Source organism: Glandiceps talaboti, chromosome 22 (assembly GCF_964340395.1).
Source record: "Glandiceps talaboti chromosome 22, keGlaTala1.1, whole genome shotgun sequence".
NCBI classification, from domain to species: domain Eukaryota; kingdom Metazoa; phylum Hemichordata; class Enteropneusta; family Spengelidae; genus Glandiceps; species Glandiceps talaboti.
In genome coordinates this window covers 15,605,322-15,629,321 of record NC_135570.1, presented here as the reverse complement: position 1 = coordinate 15,629,321, position 24,000 = coordinate 15,605,322, and the positions used below count along the sequence as shown (strand labels likewise).

Below are 24,000 nucleotides of genomic sequence, written 5' to 3'. Positions count from 1 at the left end.
ACCGCATTAAATAATTCCCCGTTTTTGGATCACCTAAAGTGGCAGACTTGAAGGTTACCATCACTATACGAAGCATGGTTATCAGCGGCGATGTAACTGATATGCTTTTTTATTACCATGGTTACTGTACAGTGGTTGCAGTGGTGGGATATGTAAATCATAAAATAATGCAAACTTAGATAATACGCGTCAAAGTAAACTGTCACCTTCCCAATGTCACAATTCCCCATTTTTTAAAATACGTCCCTCCTCGTAAAATGGTAAAATCTGAACCAACTAATTCCCTTTTTAGCTCCCTACCTGTAATTACTGAAGGCTCCCTTAGCAAATGTTAACAGGGTGAAAGGCATTAACTTAACACTAGAGAATTCTATACTGTATGTGGTATACGAATTAACATCATAAAGCTATATAAATATTAAAGCATGCAGTTCAGTGTACAAACGAAATATATATTTGATTCATGGACCAACAAATGTCATCCAAGAGTAAGATGACCAATCAAGAACAAGCATGGCATGATAATTTGTAGACCACCCTAAAGGAAATACACCGATCAGTTCAACATCACCAGGCCGGATATGTGGTACATATATATTTTTCTTTACTGGTGCATAACACGTCTAAAATCTTCTTATGTGTTGTCCCTTGCTAAGTCTGCCAGATCTATCTAAATTAACTATCTCGTTTCAGGAAGACACACGAATATTGTATGAATAAGACCCATGGCGTCAGGTGATGATGAAGACTTGAAGCTCACTTCCTTGATATAACATGTCTACGTAGTAAGGAAATGCAATCGACAGATAAGAGCCTCCTCGACAAATCAGACGGAAGGAATCTTCGCAGACAACTATACCTGAAATGAGTTCCAATTTTGTTCAGAGAAGATAAGATAATAAACCGTTGATGATCATTTAATGAGTTGTCTTATTATATAGTCCATGAGCCAGAGTGATTGTTGGTACTGTTTTACTATGGGGGGGGGGGGGGGGGGGCGGCAATTCCACCGTACATTATCTGAAAGCTAAGAATCTTTATTTTGTGAAAACCTGAAGTGGCCTTGCTAAGTGGTAACTGAGCTACAATTACTATCCGTAGTCATAGTAACCAAGGTATCATTTTGGGAGATGCTTAAAAAAGAATTTTGAAAATGAATATATCTGGTTCCATGAAAGTTATTACAGCAATTTAAGTGTCTATATGAATATTTTAAAGTGACTGGCTATTCAATTGTCACAAGCTCATTTCCATCAAGGGTCAAATTCTTGGCCTAAAATTAATGTTAAAGTGAAATTTTGCTACATTTCAATAAAATTGCCAATATTCTTTTACAACCTAGGAATCTGAATAGGGAAATGCTAAAAAATAGCTGGATATGTACTTTTGATTAAAAAAAATTGAGATTGGCTTGTCATAACAAATCTAAGCTTTTATTGTAGTCATGGTAACCAATACTTAAAATAATTAAAAATGAATATGTTTGGTTCTACGAAGATTTTAGGAATAATATAGGTGGCTATGTATATGCTTTTGGTGACCAGCTGTTCATTTGTCTGAAAACACTTCAATCACGTGTCAAGATCATTGCTGAAATTATGCTGAATTTCGCAAAGCTGGCGTTAACCCTTTGCTCAGATAGCCCAAGGATGATTTAAAGGGGAATACCACTCCAGGAAATAAAGGTAGTTCTTCAAAGTGTGGGTTCTGGAGAGTCATTTCATGATTTTACATCACATCATCTTCGCCCGATTGCCAAGTAACACTAGTAAGTTGAAACTCTTTTTCACCACTATTGTTCTTTCAGTGGAACACCACTGCATCATGGGTCTTAGCAGATATGAATATTCATTGGATGCACACTGAATAGTCATGACCATTTAAGGAAATATGCTCTTAGGAGTCATATATATATACTCAGTATAGGGTAAAATATAGTAAGGAGTGTTCAATAGATATATGTAGAGTCGCAAAAAATAGCACAATATCAAGCAAGATACCGAGAAATCGTTACACAATGTTTCATGCTATTACTAGCCAGGCTTCTGAACCAAATTAAATGACATTGATTATTATGGAAACACTTGTTCTTCTTCAATGTGACACTAGTTTGCCAATGTCATATTGAATTTGCTTTCCAACCTTATGTCTAAGTTCTCTAAGTAATACGAAAAGATGTTTTCAAACCAGGAAAAATCATTAACCATTGTATGTGTTTAAATATTCTAATCTTTACTTGAAATTAAATCACCACGTCGAATTTTCAATATTTTTGTAAAAAGTAAATCTGAATGGTTCATCCAAATTAAAACATTGCTAATTATCACCTATTTAATATTTGGGATTCATTGCCATTGCCACATATATTTCGTTCGTGGACTGTTGACTTTCTTCACATCTCTAGCAAACACCCCCATTATACATTCCCCTTCACTCAGTTAAGTCAGATTCTTCGTCCATGATATACATGTATCCTATAATATGTTGTTTCGCTTTAATAGTATAATTGATACACACAGTATTTTACAAGTGTGTTACATATGTTGTATGTAAACAACCTCTGTAAATATCTGACAGAGTTTTGGAATTTTCGATCTACGTCACAGTTCAGGTAGTTTAGGACTACAAAGACATTTTCATATACAAACTATGTAATGAATACAGTTATTGTTACAATAATGTTGGATGCTGGACGTGACGGCAAAACCACAAGAGTATTAACAATATTTGGGTCATCTTTATATATTAATGAATATGTTGTTGTGAATTCGATATTTAATATTCAAATGGTTCAATTTTCCGAAAGAATTTCTCATAAACACCGTATGTGTAAGATTTAATTGCTTGTTGTGTTGTGTTGTGTTGTGTTGCGTTGTGTTGTGTAGAGTAGTGTAGTGTAGTGTAGTGCAGTGCAGTGTAGTGTAGTGTAGTGTAGTGTTGTGTTGTGTTGTGTTGTGTTGTGTTGTGTGTGAAGAAAAGAAATCTGAAATCGTGGGAGAACAAAGGACCAAGTGAGACTCGTATATAGTCAAAACATCCACAAACAGAGACACAGACACATACACATACACATACACAGACACAGACACAGACACAGCCACAGACAAATAGACACACGATGTATATTGATACATATTACATATTCATTCAAGGGTGTGATTGTATGTACCGGTATCATATGTAATGTTTTCTACTCTATTTCTAAGTTGACAGACGGCGAAGGAAGGAAATGTTAAAAGCTGTGCATTGGTTTGTCTATGAAACACAGAAAAACTAGTTCAGATGACATTTTTAAAAACAATATATGATCATTTAACATTTGGCATAGAATTTTAAATTTTAAATATTTGGTGACATTTGCTGTTCAGTCTTATTTCACAATAAGTATTGTCATTTCAAGGAAGACCCCTGCCATAGAAAGTAGCATTTTCGGCTGCTTTATTGTACATTCGAGACAATTTTTGACAACTCGCGTCGGACCACAATGTAACAGTCTTCGCATCAAGTCAAAGAGCCTCAAAACTAACGAAATATAATCTCAATAGAAACTGTCTAGTACTATTAATATCACTTTAGCAAATAACTTGTACAATTTTTAAATCTTCATGTGTTATATACAATACAAGTGTTTCTGGCCAAGACGTTTCAGCCAGACTTCGTTGAGCTGCCTTAGTAGGCCCAATACATCATACTTCAAAATAGTAGGACTTGGAAAAGATATGGAAGAACAAATCATATAGACTAACACGCTAAAGCTTCTGGATAAAAAACCTCAAGTCACACGGAGACAATGGAATAAACAGCAAACAATAAATTGCAACTGTTCATTTTTGGTTACGTGATTGGACATAAGCGATAATTATTATGGTGGATTAGGCCTACTGAGGCAGTTCAGCGAAGCCTGGACGAAACGTCTTGGCCAGAAACATTTTGCTGTTATTGTATGTGTTCAAATAAAACTGCTTAATAAAATTGTTATATATGTAAATTCCACGTTATCCGTAATTAATTGTGTATGTCCAATAATGTGAAAGAAATGCTATAAATAGATATACGAATGAAAATTCCACTCTACAGTATATATGTTTTCAACTGACAATATTTTGCTAATAATGCATAGTTAATCTATAACAACTAACTGATAAATCTACCAAAAGGCACAAAGTAAAACTTCAAATATCAAACAACAAAGTTATACGCCGAGATTTTGAATATCGAAGCATATGAAAGTTAACTAACCAAACTACGGGGTGAGACAATGGTAACTGTATCTCTTTGTAACAAATTTGGTATTCATATTCAAATTTTGCAATAAATAGCAATGGTCACGTGATTAGACATAAGCGATAAATGGGTATGGTGGATTGGGCCTACTGAGGCAGCTCAGTAATGTCCATCTACATAACTATGATAGGTTCTGGTGATGTACTTAAATTATGTTTGTGAATATGCAACATATCTCATCATTGAAATATGGTAAGTTTGATTGAATATACAGTTTTAGAGTAACATATCTTGTAGATGTATCGTCATCTGATTTGCTGGACATTGTCATTGAAAAAGCATCCTTCTTGTTGCATTTTTAATTTCCACTTCCGTTTCTGTTCTATCTTTGTGTTTTGACGACATAATAAATGTAGTAAGACGTACCACTCACAGTCAAGTTGCACTTGTCTATAGGTATATGTGTCTGTAGGGCCTCTATATAGTCTACTCGTCTATACATATATATATACTAGAGACATGTTGGATAACATTGGTCACTTGTCTATAGGTATATGTGTCTGTAGGGACCCTATATAGTCCACTCGTCTATACATATGTAATAGAGACATGTTGGATAACATTGATCACTTGTATAGGCATACACATTCTATGAGCAGGCCACCGTTCATGAATAACCTTGTCGAAGCAGTCTACAGTCTAGTTAGTTGACCAAGTTGATGTGCAGGTCACACATGTACGCCAGAGCATATTGTTAGTACTTGGTACGCAAGGAGAAGGATAATTGACAGCCAATAGGTGTATAGTTCATAGGATTAGATGAACTTGCTTTAATTAGTATTAGTAGCAGTATTTTAAGCACGATGCGCAAACAGATTCATGTTAGGTTATGTCATGTAAACTCAACAAAGTCGTGTATATATCCCATAATAATTCTCACAATACTTGAGGTGTTGACGGAATGCCAAACGAGTGTCAAGAGAATCGTTATCAACCAAATGAAATATTAAAGATCTATGCTTTGCACTCTCCAGGACACCATTCCTTACCAAAAGGAAAGAACAATGGACGTATTTGATATTCGAACAGTGTAGTACCTAGTACTGATACTTCTATATCTGTTCCTGTTGAATAAGTCTCCTGTTCGATATGTTTGTGTAATTAATGATATTAACACAAACTGCGACATTCTCTTTTTTGTACAAATATTTTACCCAAATAAGAATTAAAAAACCCACAAATAAATAACAATAATCTTTATTAGTCCAAAGTAACATTTGAAATGCATATCGGCATCTACATCACATACAGTAAAATACAAACACGAAAACCATGGCGTGACATACACATACATCTATCACATATCTCTATCATACATCTATCACATAACACTAAGAGGAATAAAAATCAACATAACAACTAAACAGTGAACATGTTGATCTAGTGCCAGACTGATTAGGGGCCGCACATTTTTAACCGACCGGGTGAGGGGTGTTTTGGAGTTGAACATGGGTTTTCTTAAAGTGACCCCCAGCTCCGATGACCAAAGCCAAAGTGACCCCCCAGTAAAGACCATATGTTCCCAAATGACCCCCCCCCCTACACCTGTATATTTTAACATCATTCTGTAGGCCTTACTATGGGGTATTACTATAACACCATATGAATACAATTGAATATTGCTATTTTATTAAGAGAACACTGAACACATTACTTTTGGTACAATTATTGTTTTGTTTGTACATGTGAATCAAATACAACTCTCTGTGCAGTGTATTAATACCAATTGTACAACATTTTCAATGATTTTATGGCTTCCGTTAATACATTCAGACGTAGCCATTACCATAAATGTACAATTCCATTCAGAACTAGTTTTATTTCTTGAGAATGACAAATTGATTAAAACACATATCACCGGTTAAAACGTCCGTCTATATACCCAGTGGTGAATTTAATGAAAATGAAAGCTAATCTTAACCGTAACCTAATACCCAACCAGCCATTCTTAAATATTATACACCCCAATACTAGATCTTGAATATCTTATTTGAGAAATAGTGCACATGGCACATACATAAGTGGAAAACGCAGATGGGGAGAAATTTTGACGAATTAGTTGTTGATTCATGGCACCAAAATGACATTTATTTTGTCATTTTCCAAGGTGACACCCACTTTAAGTGGGGTTTCCCAAAATGACCCCCTACCAAAAGCACCGTCCCCCAGTCGGTTAAAAATGCCCGGCCTGATTGCAGACAGGGTAAAAGTGTTTTTATATCTATTCGTATGACACCGAAGTGCTACCGGACCTTCTTCTAATAAACTCACTGTAAACATGGTAAAGTGCTATCAGAGAAATAGTTGTAGCCTTCTTGGTAATTGATTTTGTGTACAGAACTTAAACAGTAGGTAAGAAATTAGATTTTGTTTTGTCTCAGACTTTGATTACCCTACTTATCAGGCAAACTTTGACAACTGCATCATTTCTTCCCAAACAAGACTTACAATGACAGATGATAGACTCTATCATACACCTAAAACACATATGTGTGAGTTTGTCTTTTACTCCAATGGTATTCGACTTGCATTCGCATGGGAAGTACATTCCCTTCTGACATTTACAAATCACCGTTTTGATATGCTCACTACAGCAGACATTATTGTTTAAATAAGGGGCTAGATCAATAGTTCAATGCAGGATAAAAAACTTAATTCTTTTACTTAGGCCTCAGACCCCCACGCCCCTTCTAACTAAATTGGCCAAAAATTTAACATGTTTCAGACAGCACATTCAATTTCAAATTGATATGTAGTAGCATGTAGTGCTATGAATACAAAACCAGACTGTAATGACGAAAAAACCACTTCTTTTGTTGACGATTTCTCGATTTGACATTTTTTATTTTATTTTAGAAATATTAAGGGGTTCAAAACAGATCCATTTTTTAAAACTAAAATGGTTTTTGTTTTATAAGATGAGAACTAGAATTGTGGATGACGATGTGTAGCAGTGACAAGACCGTATGGCAAATCGTTTCACTTTTTTACTTTGTATTTGATGAGATCATCAAATATGTCATGATATCAACAAACTCTCTCTATTTGATGATATCATCAGATTATTCCATGATATCACCAAGTAATTTGTTGATATAACTAAATATGTTCATGATATCATCAGATACCATACCATACCATACCATACCATACCATATTTGGTAATTGTTATACCATCACATATCGATATCGCGACAAAAACCACGCCCTAGTAGCCAATTTTGCCGGCTGTCATGGGTATTCAAGCTACGATCAAAGGTACTTCACGCAACGGATATAAACAGATTAACTCGCTCTAATACAAAAATAAAATTCAAAAGTATTAGGTCAGTTGTTCTTCATGTTTATGCCTCCATGGCTGAACATACCTCTAGCTCAATTTCGAAGTTACAGAACTTTAATAACAGAACTTTAATACAATTGATTATATTTAAACAAAATCAGATCTCCATTGATTAGAGTCATATAGTTGGATGATTGAAAGATATAATATGTTTGGTTGGAATTCACCTGTAATTGGCTTGGTAGACAATCACAGAGTTCTACATTCAATTCTGATCGTTCAGCAGGTGTAAGCCTTGACTGAAGTCATGAATCATGGTAACTATTTATGTACAATCCGTATTTCAGCTAGAATAGGTTTGTGACGGGATTTAAATGAACTAGGGGACTAGGGGAAATGCGTGTAGTAATTCCGATTACAGCTGAATGTCAGTTAATTGAAATAAATGGTTGTATACCTTTTTGTCATTATGTAGTACCACATATACTGGCCCAATCTCTGCCCTGTAATCGGGTTAATACACATTTAATTGATTAAGTGGGTCGATAATGATTGCCATGCTCCGGGAAATATGGCGATTTCCTTGCTTTATATGGATGCCAAATCATGGTACGATAAGGTTGGCATTCTTACGTGTCTAAACCTTTTACTCTTGTAAGTATAACACGACGAAGTGCAAAACGGTTTGCCTATTTTCAACACTTCAACAACCACAGGTGCAAAGGAGCTGTGCACTGAAGAGGGTTAAGGACGATCTCTTAGCAACGTGTAAGCTGTACATCTAATCTATATTTTATCGCCTTCATACTATTTTCGTTTCTTTACTTGACCCTTGAGGGCAGCTTGTTACTTTGTACATTTGAGTGTTCCAGGCGACACATCTACCTTGCTATGCTCCGTACAAATCATTATTCTTCCACAATTTCCCCATTTTACCCCAGGCATTGTAAGCCATCTATTCTTGAATCCGTGCTAGATTATAGTGCATTCTAATATTTATTCCGTTCGTTCCATATCGTCGCCAAATACGCCAATAGTTATGTCGACATATTGAATACAGATAAGAGAAAGCTAATGCTTAATGTATAAATTAGCACTTTTGGTTTTGTTGGACAGTGGTCGTGAACAAAGAAATCGGGGGTTTTCTTTTGACGTCTCATGAATTCTCTAAATGTTTCAAATGTCCTTATCATTCCAAGAATGGACAAATGAAATATAGATTTTCGCTTAAGGGTCAAGATCCACGTGATCAGGTCTGTACGTGTGTAGTATATGTTGGTGATATGCATAGTCGTTACATACACATATATAAACATGGTCTACATTGTGATTTTCGAATTTACGATTTGTATGCAATGATATTACAATAACTAATAAGTACTGAAAGGTTGTCATAACGGCATGCCATATACGCGTGTATGATAAACTAGGGAATGGAGGTCAGGTGAGGTAAAATGGTGCAGTAGTAATACTGTGCACGCATTGGTTGGAAACGCCTTAGGGTAGATGTTTTTTTCTTTATAGCGTGTACAAGAAGAAACCCGTCATCAAACATTATTACAGAATGTGAAATAAGTGGATGTTATTGCTCTAAACAGTGGAAACATAATTAGTGATATTGTTTGTACTTAATTATAATGTTACTGAAAAATAGAGAATTATATATTGTCAATATTTTAAGTGTAGTATATTACCTTGTATGGTTTCTTTAGAGGAAAAAAATGAACAAGTAAAGTTTAGACTTTATGAATTAGTGAGGAGCACACAGCTACGAAAATGTCCAAATCTCAATAGACGGACATCAGGACACACAAGAGAGACAAACACACACAAGAGGAAAGACAAAAAGTCGGACACTACGAAAGATAAAGACACAAATAAGTTCAAACAAAATGCATAATAGTTGTATAAGCAAATGCTAATTACGTCAGAACGTTGAAAATGTGACAAATATAAAATGGCAGTCGCCATTATTTTTGTGTATCTCACACTGTTATCATAGTTTGTCTATTTGATGTGTAAGTAAATGTTCAATTCTGGGTTATAATGAACCGTGGTCTCACATTTAACATATACAATATAGCTCCTTACATGTATGTATGTATGTATGTATGTATGTATGTATGTATGTATGTATGTATGTATGTATGTATGTATGTATGTATGTATGTATGTATGTACGTACGTACGTACGTACGTACGTACGTACGTACGTACGTATGTATGTACGTACGTACGTACGTACGTACGTACGTATGTATGTATGTATGTATGTATGTCTGTCTGTGTGTGTGTATGTATGTATGTATGTATGTATGTATGTATGTATGTATCTATGTATGTATGTATGTATGTATGTATGTATGTATGTGTGTGTGGGACATAGGAGCAATGGATAGAAACATCCAAGTCAAGTATTTCTATACATACCTGGAATCTCAGTGACAGAGGAGCGACGTGAAGGAACTGGTGAGTTAGACTCGGAATCACTGCCAGCACCATTGCTTATTATACCAACAGTATCAGTTGTCCTTTCTTGACTGGCTAGGGTTGACATTCGAAAGTCCTGTATTTCCCGAGTAGGAGTCGTTGGTGGTACAGTAAATTGCACTGGTTTAATACTGGAATGAAAATACTCAGGGCTAGAAAAAACATTAAATAGTTCTCAGAGTTGTCATCTCCTTAGACTGGCGAAGTCGTAATTATGATTTGATTGATTGATTGATTGATTGATTGATCAAAGAGGTGGACGTTGTCTCTTTTATTTGAATTTCATTAGATAAACACCTCACCTGGTCTGACCATATTGACAGAATAAATAAACTGATAAGGAAGAAATGTGGAGTTCTGTATAGACTGAAACACATTTTACCACTAAGTATTTCAATACTTTTGTACAATGCCTTTATACTTCCCCGTATTTCTTATGGCCTAGAGGTTTGGGGCAGTACTTACCCAACAGATCTGAATTGCATTCTAGCTGTTCAAAAAATGATTGTTTGCACGATGCTGTTCAAATCTCACATATACCATTCGGCTCCCTTATTTATACGGCTAAACATTCTACATATTTACAAGCTTCACAAACTCTTAATATGTACTTGTATTTACAGTCTGGTTCACTTGTACATTTTATTCCAGTTATGTATTAATGGCTGAACCCTTTTATTGTTGTCATTCACATGTACAATGTCGGTGGTCAGGCTAGACTAGCTGTAAGCTATTTGTTGACTCCTCATTTACCCTTCTCTCTCTTTTTTTGTTAACAAGGTTTTGTAATCATTTATACATTTGGGTAAATAAACCACTTATATTTATTTATTTATGTATTTCTAGTTCTGGTGTTTACAAATAAAATAATTAAGTCTCGCGTGACCGCGAAATCTCGCGTGATTACGTAACATTGTTTTCATCTGAATCATGGATAATTGTCCATCCGTACATGCGTCCGGAGCTGTCCCTCCATGCATCCATAATACGCCATCTTTCAGACATGCAATATTTGAATTCTTTTAAACCTAGCACAAAGGTAACATGTCATATAGGACATATGCAAGTAACTTTGTTTTGCGACATATGCAAATTTGACCGATTGGCGGCCATATTTGTAGTTAAAAATATTTACGGCATAACTCAAAATCTGTAATACATAGAGAATAATATGTCTACCTCATATTATCAGGTAAAGCTTTCTTTGAAGACCCTGACCTGACTTGACTGTTAGGGTGAATTATTGAAATCCACCCATTTCCTCTATATCACTAACACTTTTTAAACCACGTTATCATTCAGATATAGAGTAAATTAGATGAGAGAATTGTGTCTTACACAAAGACTTGTCACTTATATTTCAAGCACTTCAAAAACAATGACGTAAACACGAGTTGTCGTGATGGAGAAAGGCTAGGGTATATACTCCATATTTATGTTCAAAGACAACAACTTGGGTTGTGTATAGCTAGATCTAGATTTTATGAATTACAAGTTGATATAGGATAAACAAGAATTTTGATTCGACACCTCTTTTAGGTGTTGTTGGTCATCAGTTTGCAGATTTGCATATAAATCAGTTTGAATTAGCATATTGCGAAATTGTATGACAGTAGCCTCACCCTATTCTCTGACTTTAACTGTGTGATTAACCTTCGGTATTAAACCAGCCTCAAGACTAGATTGTTGCAGGTTATGTCGCATTTAACAATGAAAGTGTTATATAATTTGATGGGCGTACATGATGGGATGTGACATGGAAGAGAGGAGCTCGTAGTGTTGGCTTTAAGGTTTAATGTTTGACGTGACACCTTAGCCCTTTCAATCAGACAAATATTGATATAATTCGGATGATTTTTAGAATTACACTTACTCTAGCGTGGGTGGTGTCATTCCTTTGCCTTCAATTTTTAGCATAGGTGGTGATAATTTAGAGTCCTTGCCAATTCTCTCGTATTTGGACTGACTGCTACATTTTCTTCGATATACTTTATAGAGTAGGAAAGCAATGACCAGCAAGAGTAGCAGTCCACAAATGACGGCAGCGGCTATACCGGCTATAGGAACTGAAACAAATTAAAAGTCACAAATAATTAACTACTTTAGAATTCAAAACCGACTCTGCTAAAGCTGTTGAAGGAAAGTAACAAACAACAAGTTCATTGTTATAAAGAATGTTGAAAAATACAAAAAACATATATCATTATTACACTAACAATAATTTCCCCGACGTTTATCATGATAATTCAGTGTTGCTCTTCAAAAAGGTAGCTCCGATTAATTTTGACACCATTTAAATACATTTTATAGGATTGTTTTGCTTTTCTACCTTTTGAACCTTGTCATTGATATCGTTGTCCTAGAGGTAAACACTCTATACAGTAAATATCACAACATAAAAGTATGTACATATGAGTGCATATTATTTGCAGCCATAGTATGTATGTGTACAATAAGGAGTGTATGATTGATGGGTGGAGGGGGGTCTTTCATTTGCAATTATCCAAGTACGTCAACTATCTACCGGGATGATTTTGGAATCATTTTGTCGAGTGCTTAAAGAAAGCACATGTTGATTTACTCTCTAATTGTACCCCGACATACCAGGGTATAAGTTCACATGAAAACCATACTGGAGATGCATATTCAAAGTAATATATAAGGGAATTCAAATTCAAATTGCCTTGAAGCCACGGATGAAGTCTCCCCTCGAGTGTCTATTTCCCCAGCATTGTCGAACGAACCACTCTGTGATTATCAAGTCGACAAGTCGACACTGATTGTCATTATCATTTTAAAAACACATTCATTAAAGAATCTGAACAGACACACGCCTCGTTATTCCTAACAAGTCAACATATTTACGAAATGATGTATTCATTGTTTACACACATGACATGACATGACATGACATGACATGTATGTATTATGCTTTTTTAAAACACTGCGATGTAGGTATGTTTGTTTGTTTGTCCGTTTTAAATACAATGCGATGAAGTTGCTCAGACACCGTTTCAGAGAAACCCACCTTACACCACCCCCAAGTAAACATACCTGGATTCATGTAGTAATGTCAACAACTGATGAGATTTATTAAATGTTAACCATCATTCATATGAAGAGCCAGACTGAGTTCTTAAATTATATATTGTGTAATTCAGAGTGCACTTGCTGAAACGTTGACGTGTGGTGTCTTTACCTAGTACTACCTTTATTCTAGATGTCGTACTAAAACTCCCAACAACAACAACAACAACAACAACAACAACAACAACAACAACAACAACAACAACAAACTTAAATAATGAATGAGCGTCCTGAGTTGATAATATTTTGTACATAAATTAGCATCTTGGAACGCGAGACAAAAGAACGCAGTGTCAACATTGTACATGTTTCTGTGCATATTGTCTTTTAGAGACACGTCAATTTTACAAGAAAAGAGTTTCATTTTAGTCTAGAATAAAGGTAACGCTGGACAATTTGGCGCGGGAATATGGAAAGATATACAAGTCCGAAGTATCGATGACTCTGTGATATAATTTCACTAATGCAAAGAGAAGTTATGTCCGTACTCCGGCTCACTAGCTGGAAGTCACAATACTAGAATCCCAATCAGACACCACCATATAATATATAAGGAATGAATAATTGGTAATTTTAACTGGAAACAATCTGGAAAATGGGAATGTAATGCTGTCATATACATGTCAAAACTTGAAACCGTATAATACTCATAGTATTACAAATGACTGTATAAGTTGAAAATTAAGACCGTATTAACACATCTTATTTTCCTTCAAAAATGTGGATAATTTCAACGCACATGTATTCATCGAAAAGAGTTGAGATATCATGATTTATTGGACTATCTTGTCAAGATTTACTCCATAAACATGCAACATAAGGGAGCCATCTTGAAGGCGAAATGAGCAGCAAGCCCATCGCTCGTGTCTATGAAAATGTTCAATTTACTGTCAGTAGGGAAATGGACACTCCTTAATTCTGTGTGACGTGTTATCTAAAGCTAGCAGCTAGACATTAGTGTCAATTTGAAGGCATTGAGATGCATTATTGGGGAACATGTGTGTCGTGATAACCGGTTCCAGGTATGTTAGTTTGTCACTTGCTATGGATTTATTGCAACTATCTTTGTCAGTGAGGTGACGTTGCTCTTTTCTTATGCCTTGGCCAAAACTGAATTTATTGAACGTCTTTTTATTTTTTGCTATGGAGGTGATGATTACACACTTATGAGAGGTGGGAACTACCAAGGAAGTATATTCCATACCATTTGATGACAAACATATTCTCATATGTATGTATGTATGTATGTATGTATGTATGTATGTATGTATGTATGTATGTATGTATGTATTTAAAAAAAATTATATATATATATAATTATATATATATATATATATATAATATATATATATATATATATATATATATATATATATATATATATATATATATATATATATATATATATATATATATATATATAATTATAATTGCTTCATTTATTTCACTTTTAATTAAGAATAATGTAAGCCGCTGTATACTTGTTGTTTTCTAAGTAAAGGCCGGTGGCCTATAATATAGAATAAAACTCATTGTTTTCATTCATTCTCAGGTAGCGTAATCTGCATTGCTGACGTAATAGTTGAAAATAACGATGATAAGTGGTCTGCATAAAGAATTAATAATTTGTTCACAGCCAACTAAATGCTAATCAGATGAAATGAAAACAGTACATGCCTAGATATAGTGAACGTTGAACATTCAATCAAAAGAGAAACCAAATCCAGAATTAGAAGTAGATTTTGCTATTGTTGGATGATAAATTATTCAAATGTTGATCTATTAAACACACAATAAAGTGACAAGTTGTACAGCAATGCTACTCTCTCTATTCCTTTTCACGAAATATGTATATTGCGATCGCTGGTTACTCATTTCGACGACATTTGTGAAAATAAGTAACTGAAAATTGGTTCGAAAATCAAATGAGGAATTTCACTTGCGGGTCAAATGAAATAAAGAATCTGAGCGCCTACAAACTATTGATGAAATTGGATGAACATGGCTATTAGTAGCAACATAAATTTCACAGTTTGCTTCTGATGAATGTACATCTTACACACTGACCTTGCAAATGACAAATAGACGCATTCACACACGTAATTTGTTGAAGATAAATGTCAAACTAGAGTGTTAGGTCCTTCTTGAAATCAAACGAGTATTTGCCATCACGATCCACAAACAGGTGTGCAAATTCGATCTCCTCGACGAGCAAACAAAACTGTTGTTTTCAAATGAATATGTTTTTCCGAATGCTCCACTGCTAGCTCATTGCGTCAATGTGACGTCATGAAAAGTCTGTCGATGCCGAGGGACGAGTACAAATCAAATAAATTTTGCCCCGGGAACATATCATATGCAGACCCTATAATATGTTCGTAGTTCATGTCAGTGTCAGCAAAGACGGCAACGGGGGTTTAACAGAGATATTGCTACGTTACTGTATACATTACTGTGGCTATACTGCTAATTCATTGATGCGCACACAACCATTTCACAGAGCCTGTATTTTCTAAATGCTAAAGTACCTATGTGTACATAATTATACATGGATGTGTACACAGGTGTATCGCAGTTTTGGTATTATCTTAATGCCATTTTGTAGATACACTTAAAACCCGTTTGTGAGATACTTCAGAATTTACACACCAGTATACATACCTGTGTCAACAGTCCAGCCACGTGTCTGTGTATACATATAGACTTTTACAGTTATGAAATCTGACAAAATTTACAACCCCAGTTACAGAACGTGTACACACATCTCCGGATATACATCTGTGTGTGCATTCCGATTTCTTGTCATGTGATCGCAGCAATGTATAGTAGCGATATCGGTGACTAGACATGATTTGTTCACTGAATCTGTTAGACATGATTTGTTCATTGATCTGTACAAATAATGTAGGCCTAGTATTTCAGAAGAAGGAACACGGATACATAAAGTTAAGGAGATATTTCTCAAAGCTCAATGAATAACGTTTTGAGATAGCACCACATCATCGGGGTAAAAGTCAATGAAAGGGATTGCCGTAGATTGTCAAATAAGCTTGCTATCCTTATGAGATTAATATCTCCCTAACATGTATTGACAGCATTGGAGACAACGTATACTATGAGATATCGACGCAAACACACAGCGAATTTCATCAAATGTGTATCTGATACTATGTTGCTCCATAACCTTAAATTCACTATAGATCTGTTTGAGTACTTTCCCATGTCAACAAAACCCAAACAAGGTCACGTGATAAACATATCAGAGAATATGGTGTTTGGCATGTTATTGTGACTCGGCATGATACATGTTATCATCATGAAGTGAGTGGGAAAACAATTCATCTGTAAAACCGACAGGACTGTGAGGCTATACACGATGTTTACACTCTAAACTTTTGTAGTGATGAATTATGTCTCCCAGGTAAGAATGACTATTGTGAGAGCTCCGATGGTGTAATATTTACACTGCAGCCCGTCTGTAGTTTAAAAATTGTTATTAAAAGATGCATTTTCACGGCAATTTAAAGTTAAAAGTAGCTGAAAAACCCACTCAAGAGGTGAACCCTCACTCTACTGAAAGTATTGCAAAGATATTATGATTCTGAATAGATATGAACCACACCTGTGAATTAGTGACCAAACCAAAAAAAAAGTCACTGCGAGCAACAGACCAGTGATTGCCCGATTCATTTTAAACACGTGGCACTTAAGGAACATATATTTCCATCAGTTTTTCCATTCCGTTTTTTGTCTTTGATGAAAACATGTGGTTAGCTTACGTTCACTTGTCCTTTACATGTATTATGAATATCATTTGTAGAGATAGTAAATCTAGTATTGCTTCTCCACGATTTCGGGAACAGACTGGTCAGGAATATCGAATCCTAATAACCTCTAAACTTGTATAACTTAAATTTCTAAAAAATTACAAATTTCGTCCACAAGGACCGAAATTGCCTCTGCATCTCAAAAGACTGTGATTTCACTGACCACTGAGTTATCCCTATCGACCCACTCTGATTGGTAGCCAGGGTTTTTACTAATGGACATTCTATGTCACTTCATTAACAAAACAATGGGTAAACAGACCAGGATTTGCTGACTTGAGGGATGGTGTCCAGGTAGATTAGTAAACTTGGATAAAGAAGAACCAGACACCACATATACCCATAATCCCAATCAGAGTATTTGTAATGCATGTCCATGCTACTTGTTTTAAAATATGTACCGTTCACACATTCTGTCTGGTGTAACCTTCTCTTGATTTACTTCTTCAGTTATCAATACAAAGGAAAAGTTAGGACATCATTTTATATTATTTGGCAAGGACGGCTCTCAAACAAACTGCGGTCGACATTGGAGAGTGTACAAAAGAGGACACTCGGTATAATCTACCCATTTCATTCATTCATACAGCCAGGCTCTTAAGTTAGTAAACATTGACACGCTTGAGAATAGGCGTAGCAATGTTTGTAAACTGAGATGTTTGCATTGTTGATAGCAAAGGACAATCACAGACTTCACCACCTAGTTCCATCACTGAATCATCACAAGTATCCTACATGATGTTCTAATGGAAAAGTCACTTTCAAGTGTACATTGAGTGTAGGACAAAACGAAGAGAAAACAGTCCTGTTGTGTATATAGCATTACACTGGTTGTGTAAAATGTATTTTAGTGTATTGACGTTTTGTTTGTTTATGTTATGTTGTGTTGTGTTGTGTTGTGTTGTGTTGTGTTGTGCTGTGCTGTGCTGTGTTGTGTTGTGTTGTGTTGTGTTGTGTTGTGCTGTGCTGTGCTGTGCTGTGCTGTGTTGTTGTGTTGTGTTGTGCTGTTGTGTTGTGTTGTGTTGTGTTGTGCTGTGCTGTTGTGTTGTGTTGTGTTGTGTTGTGTCGTGTCGTGTCGTGTTGTGTTGTGTTGTGTTGTGTTGTGCTTACGTATTTGTTTGTCTGTATTGTTTATGTATCCTTGTTTAGTTCGTGTCATTTACTTTTTGTGTACCTGTCTTTCATTATTCCTCGAAACTGAAGTGTATCTTAAATCATTGTACTTTGTATTTCATTAGACTTTTACGACTTTAGGACTTGCAATTGTTTTATTGATCAACTTTCTCACATGTTTATTTCACTGATTTGTGAACTTAAGCAATCTGACTTTTATTTTGGTCACATTTGGTCATATTTGGTCACATTTGGTCACATTTGGTCATAAAGCCATGTATTAATGTATATTATTTAATATTATAATTATGATATGACTGTTGGATACGCAGCCATCGTATGATTAACAAGATAATTCATGTTTGACTCTAACCTTGGTGAAGTTATGTTTTCGACCTCGAATCAGCAAATATCCTTTGTAGCTCTGGTGTACGCATGGTGTAAACATTGAAATATACTTTTGGATTACAGTTGAACGGATTGAAACTAGGTGGAATAATTAGAGCACTCGTTTTATATTGGAGCTTTCATTATTTGTTTTTAACCTTTTTATTGTTCCGTGGTTTGTATTAAACTTTGCAAATCAGTTATGAGTGCAAAACACACAAGAACAAAAAAGTTCAGAAATGACAAATAAAAACTCAAAGTAAAAAACTAAGTGTGAGGCATAATGAGTAAAACTAAGAGAGGGAGGGAGAGAGAGAGAGAGAGAGAGAGAGAGAGAGAGAGAGAGAGAGAGAGAGAGAGAGAGAGAGAGAGATACACACATATATATATATATATATATATATATATATATATATATATATATATATGTATATATATATATATATATATATATATATATATATATATATATATATATTCGACCAATGCAATATCTTGATATTACATCAGACAAGTGTAATGTTATACACAATGTCGATATATACCATATAATGCACTCGTGAAACAAAGGGGTGTAAAGTGATGTAACATTCTAGTATTCTACAGTAGCACCTTAATCCAGATATGTGTACCACAATGCTTGTGTACGGTTAATATGATAAATATTTCATCTACCCTTGGACATACGTGTTGCCGATAGCAACATGATTTGTTTTCAATGTCAGTATTTATGTTATTCATATTGAATGGGACAATTAAATCATACCATACAAGTTATTTTGGCAATGTTAATAAAGTTATTATTAAAATCTACAAGTATTTTGTTGTAGAAGGCATAGTACGTATTATTGGCAAAGGGTTAAGTAGATGTAACTATAATAATAATAAACATTATAATATTACATTCTGTATTTTATGAATGAGTTTGAATAATAATGTTAATCAGACAAGGTTTAATATAATGTCAATATATGCTATTAGTGAATAGAATACAAGAGATAAAGGATTCTACAAGTGAGAAGAAAAATGTCCATTTATTTTGTAAACTCATCACCATCCACTCATAACCTGCTATGTACAGTTTGTTGTAACCCTATCACCATCCACTCATAGCCTACTATGTACAGTTGTGATTACAACCTACCTTTTGTTATTTGCTGTTTCCCGCTCACTGAACCCGAAAGAAGCGTCATAGTCTCACTCCCATTTGTAGACTATCTCTTATGATTAATGAAACGACATAGGAAATTTGTCAGAACAACAGTTATACACCCTAATGTTGATATGGTCCACAGATGAAGCACTGTCGATGATAGCATCGCACGATTGATGACTTCAATAGAATCTTGAAAATACAAAGCACTCTGTGCTGTTTGTTGCGATGTTAAGGAAGCAATGAGCTCCCTAGCATACCCATTTACAACAAAAGGCACTTTACAGGAGTGAATGTACAGATGTTGCTATACACAAAACGTAATGGGTCAATAGCGACATGATGAAACACAATACATGTGCCTAGGTATTAAAGAAGTTCAAACATAATTGCCCGCCCATCGACACATAACACAATTATAGGTCGCAAATTTACTATTATCACATTGTCTTCCATTAATATGTGTTTCTTGTCGAATAGTAAATGACTGATAAACCAGATATCACACATGTATTTAATAAGATCACCACAAATTCAAATGTCGTAAAACCACCGGGCCTCCTTGCGGAGACCGTGGGACATTCTCCTGGAGCACTTTTCAGCGAAAGCGGGAAGATTACTGTAGCTACAGTCAATGCAAACGATACATATATCTGATATTTCTGAGCGCTTACAGTATTGACCGTTCTGCTCAATGGGCACCCATCGTATTTTGATTACATCGTACTTTGACCACAATAAAATGACTCAAAACATTATAAATAGCTGTACTCTATTCATCGACATAAACTCGTAAAACGAACTCTTGACGACAACGACAACGACAATGATGAAGAAGAAGAAGATGATGATGATGATGATGATGATGATGATGATGACGATGATGATGATGATGATGATGATGATGAAGATGATGATGATAACAGTACATTCAAACAGGACCCACCTTAATATCAATGTATCAACCATGTATCAACCGAAGAGATTTACTTGTTATTCGACAAAAACATGTACCAGATAAAGATTAAATATGAACCAGATAAAGATTAAAGTTCCAATAAATAAATAAATAAATAAATAAAAATATCTATGATATATGTTTGATTTTATCACTAGTTATTAAAATTTGATTAGACTTTGATGGAAAAGCCAAAATCAGCTAATTTATTTACACTTAAATTGCTTATCTTATTAAAGTGTTTACAGATTCTGATATGTAACAACGAGTGACTTATATCAAGCCCCCTCCGCTTAGTACAATTGTCGATAGTTTAGACAGAGTCTTTCAAAACAATATCGTTGACAGGGTTATGTCGGCTGTAATCTACTTATTAATAATAATAATTTGCATCACCTGCACCAACAATAAGGGTCAAATATTTAATAGATACTGTCAATTACCGCATGTAAACTGAATAACACCTGTAAGCATTGTTATTTGTATATACTTCAATGTATATTCCAAATTATATGAAATTGGAAGTGTGTATTATTAAGAATCAATTTAACATGCACATGTTATTATTGTCAAAGTATGTATCGATGCATAATTATGAAATTTGAATTACGAGTTAAAATAAAAATTATTGAAAATACAAAATACTCACTGAAATTGAAACTACACCAGAAAGCATTATATGACATCATGATATTAAAAACCTTCCTTCTTACGATATTCCTAAATCGCCAAAAATCTAAACATTCTACATATTATTCATTGCAAATAAAAGCTACATCATAAAGTGCTATCGGACACAAGCACATGGTTATCATTGTTGGTGTCATCGGCGTAAACCACTGCACCATATAGGTGCACGCCAATCCAGGAAATAAAGGTACTGTGGGTTCTTCAGAGTTAGTTCATGATTTGACATCACGTACAATTACTTGCGATTTCAGAGAAACATCAATGTGATATTGTGCCCTTATAGGGTGTCTTTGCTATGGACCATTGCATCATGGGAGTCAGCAGAAATAATATATTCATGGTTGCACAATGAATATTCAATACTCCTAAGTGCCTATTCCCTTTAGTGCAAATCACATCTCATGAATATTCATTGTGGAACTATAAATATATTATTCAACTTGATATTTCGCTGAAATCGCAAGGATCTGTATGTTAATGATGTCAAATCATGAAATGGTCTTGTACACCATGTCTTTATTTCATGTAGGGATTGTCATCTTTAACAGACGCCCCAGTGCAGATGTCGTGGCTGAATTGGCTACAATACAAAGGTTTTGGAAATAAACTTAGCAACAACCAATCAAAGAACCCGATTTTAATTAGCATGATATTAAAGCAGGAAAATATACACTGTTTTGCAAGAATTTGAAATACGATATCCACATTATGAACTGGCAGGAAATATTTTAGGAACAGAAAGTGATTTAAATCTTGCTTGTGTGGATTTTCGTGAAATATCAAGTATCATAAAAAGTTTCTTGAGACTCGGTGTCAGCTATTTTACTGAAGCTTTGGTACTTTCAATACACCACATCACTGGTAATGTTATGGCCTACACTATAATGTGTGTGTGTAAGAAAAGTTTTCACGTTTGGTATTCAGAGAAGCTCGATTGGTTTCTTTCAATTTCACATGAAAGATCGATTTATTCATAAATTGTTGTAATTGAAGTGTTGTTTGGAATTGAGGTAATGATGATTTTGCTGATTTTACAGTGGGCTGAACATGGTCATTCAGGACTCATGCTGCAACTTGTGTGGAGTCTCCGAGTGAAATCACGAAATAGCGGGTTCTTGCCAGTCAGTCATGATTTTAGCACTAAATTGATAATTCCAGTGAAACCCCGATACTTCTTGCTATATGCAATGTTGTTTTCTTCAATTTTTTTAGGGTTTATTAATTAGAATGCTGGAAGTTACATGGCAGTACAATTTAGTTGATACCCACACCAGGCTTTAATATCATCAAGCTGAGCACACAACATATTGATCAGATATTGAATTTCATCATAGTTTACACCACAATCTAGAATTTACGATACCGTAAAAGTGAAATGCTCAAATGACATTTCTTTTCCCATGCTACTGAAATAGATTTTTTGAAGTCATCGGTTGAATTACTGATTTTTTCTGGCGAGCTTTGGAAACATCTGAAATTTCGACCTGATTTTGCACTCCTAGTTTGTGTATGGTTTATACTGAAATACCATTGCCCCTACCAACATTTACATACACAAATTGACATCTGTCAAAGTTATTTTATTTACGCCAATTGTCACGAATCATGAGTTTGGTTTTCGATCAGGATTAGATGCGTGCGAATCTTTAACCTGTTTGTTTTTTAAAACGTGACAAATCAAACCTTCAACTTAGCTATACCTACATACCAACATTCTTACCATTGACACTTTTGAGATTATATGGCCAAGGTAGTCAATTGATAAATAAATCCGCTATATGTTGGAAAAATTACCAAATGTCATCGGAGAATGATCGGAAAAATGTCGGGAAATGTTAAACTAATCTAACATACCCCAGTCCTGTAATTCATTCAGTTTACAATTACGCATATGCATGGGTATGTATTCGTACACTGCATATACATGCAACTCAGTAGGCAATAGAGTTATTGCAAATTTACACTATAAACTAGTGTAAGATACGTCACGTTGTTCAGCCCCATTAGGCTTCTAAACCAGTGAGTGGTATGTATGTTGTGGCGTTGCACGAATGTTGTTCCTTACAGATTAACTATAAACATTGGCTGTTAAAGTGGCCATAGCGATGACAAATGGGTATTTAATTATTTTAGACCTTTTATAAAAACAACTCTTCTATGTTTTCCAACTTGAAAAACAAATGTGAAACAACTTAATACCAAGTCCATGTTTGTAACTCAATAAATTGCCAAATGCTTAAAAACGCTTGGAATTTTTTTATTTGTTATTGTACGTACAATAAATTATTTCAATTTTTGACAATTTATTGGGCTGCAAACAAGGACTTAGTATATATTTTTTCACATCCTTTTACAAGGAGGAAAACAAGGTAAAGTTGTTTGATGAATAAAACATCTAAACTGTGTATAATACTGGTGGCATAATAATACTGGGGTTATGTACCATACATCTCTGTCAACATTTGGCAATCCTATTAAAATAGTATACAAAAAATATCGTTTGTAAAAGCTATATTCTACGTCTGCTGGCATATTTAAGTTGTATGTTAGAACACGCCATTTGAACATTTGCAGTGGATTTTTCGTAGGTTATCATCACAATGTACAATATTCACTACCATACACTTTCATAGAAAGGTGTTTTACAAACAAAGTGTCAATAAAAAAGATGGAATACTTGTGAAATATTGAAATGATATGTTATCTTTTAAAGCCATGACACAGTGTG

General features: G+C 34.8%; 1 protein-coding gene across 3 annotated transcripts in view; it reads right to left on the bottom strand.

The window, feature by feature from the left end:
- LOC144452189 (synaptotagmin-15-like) overlaps positions 1 to 24,000 on the bottom strand; it is an 82,035-nt gene that overhangs the window by 11,146 nt on the left and 46,889 nt on the right. Inside the window, exons 1-3 of one of the 3 annotated variants that reach the window (XM_078143233.1) lie at positions 19,616 to 19,740; positions 11,931 to 12,123; positions 9,998 to 10,209 (exon numbers count right to left, since the gene is read on the bottom strand). In XM_078143233.1, the coding sequence (XP_077999359.1) occupies positions 9,998 to 10,209; positions 11,931 to 12,123; positions 19,616 to 19,664 (454 nt within the window). In that variant the 5' untranslated portion in view covers positions 19,665 to 19,740. Of the gene's footprint in view, positions 1 to 9,997; positions 10,210 to 11,930; positions 12,124 to 19,615; positions 19,741 to 24,000 lie in introns of those variants that run through there. The other 2 variants (XM_078143234.1, XM_078143235.1) reach the window with 2 other exon arrangements.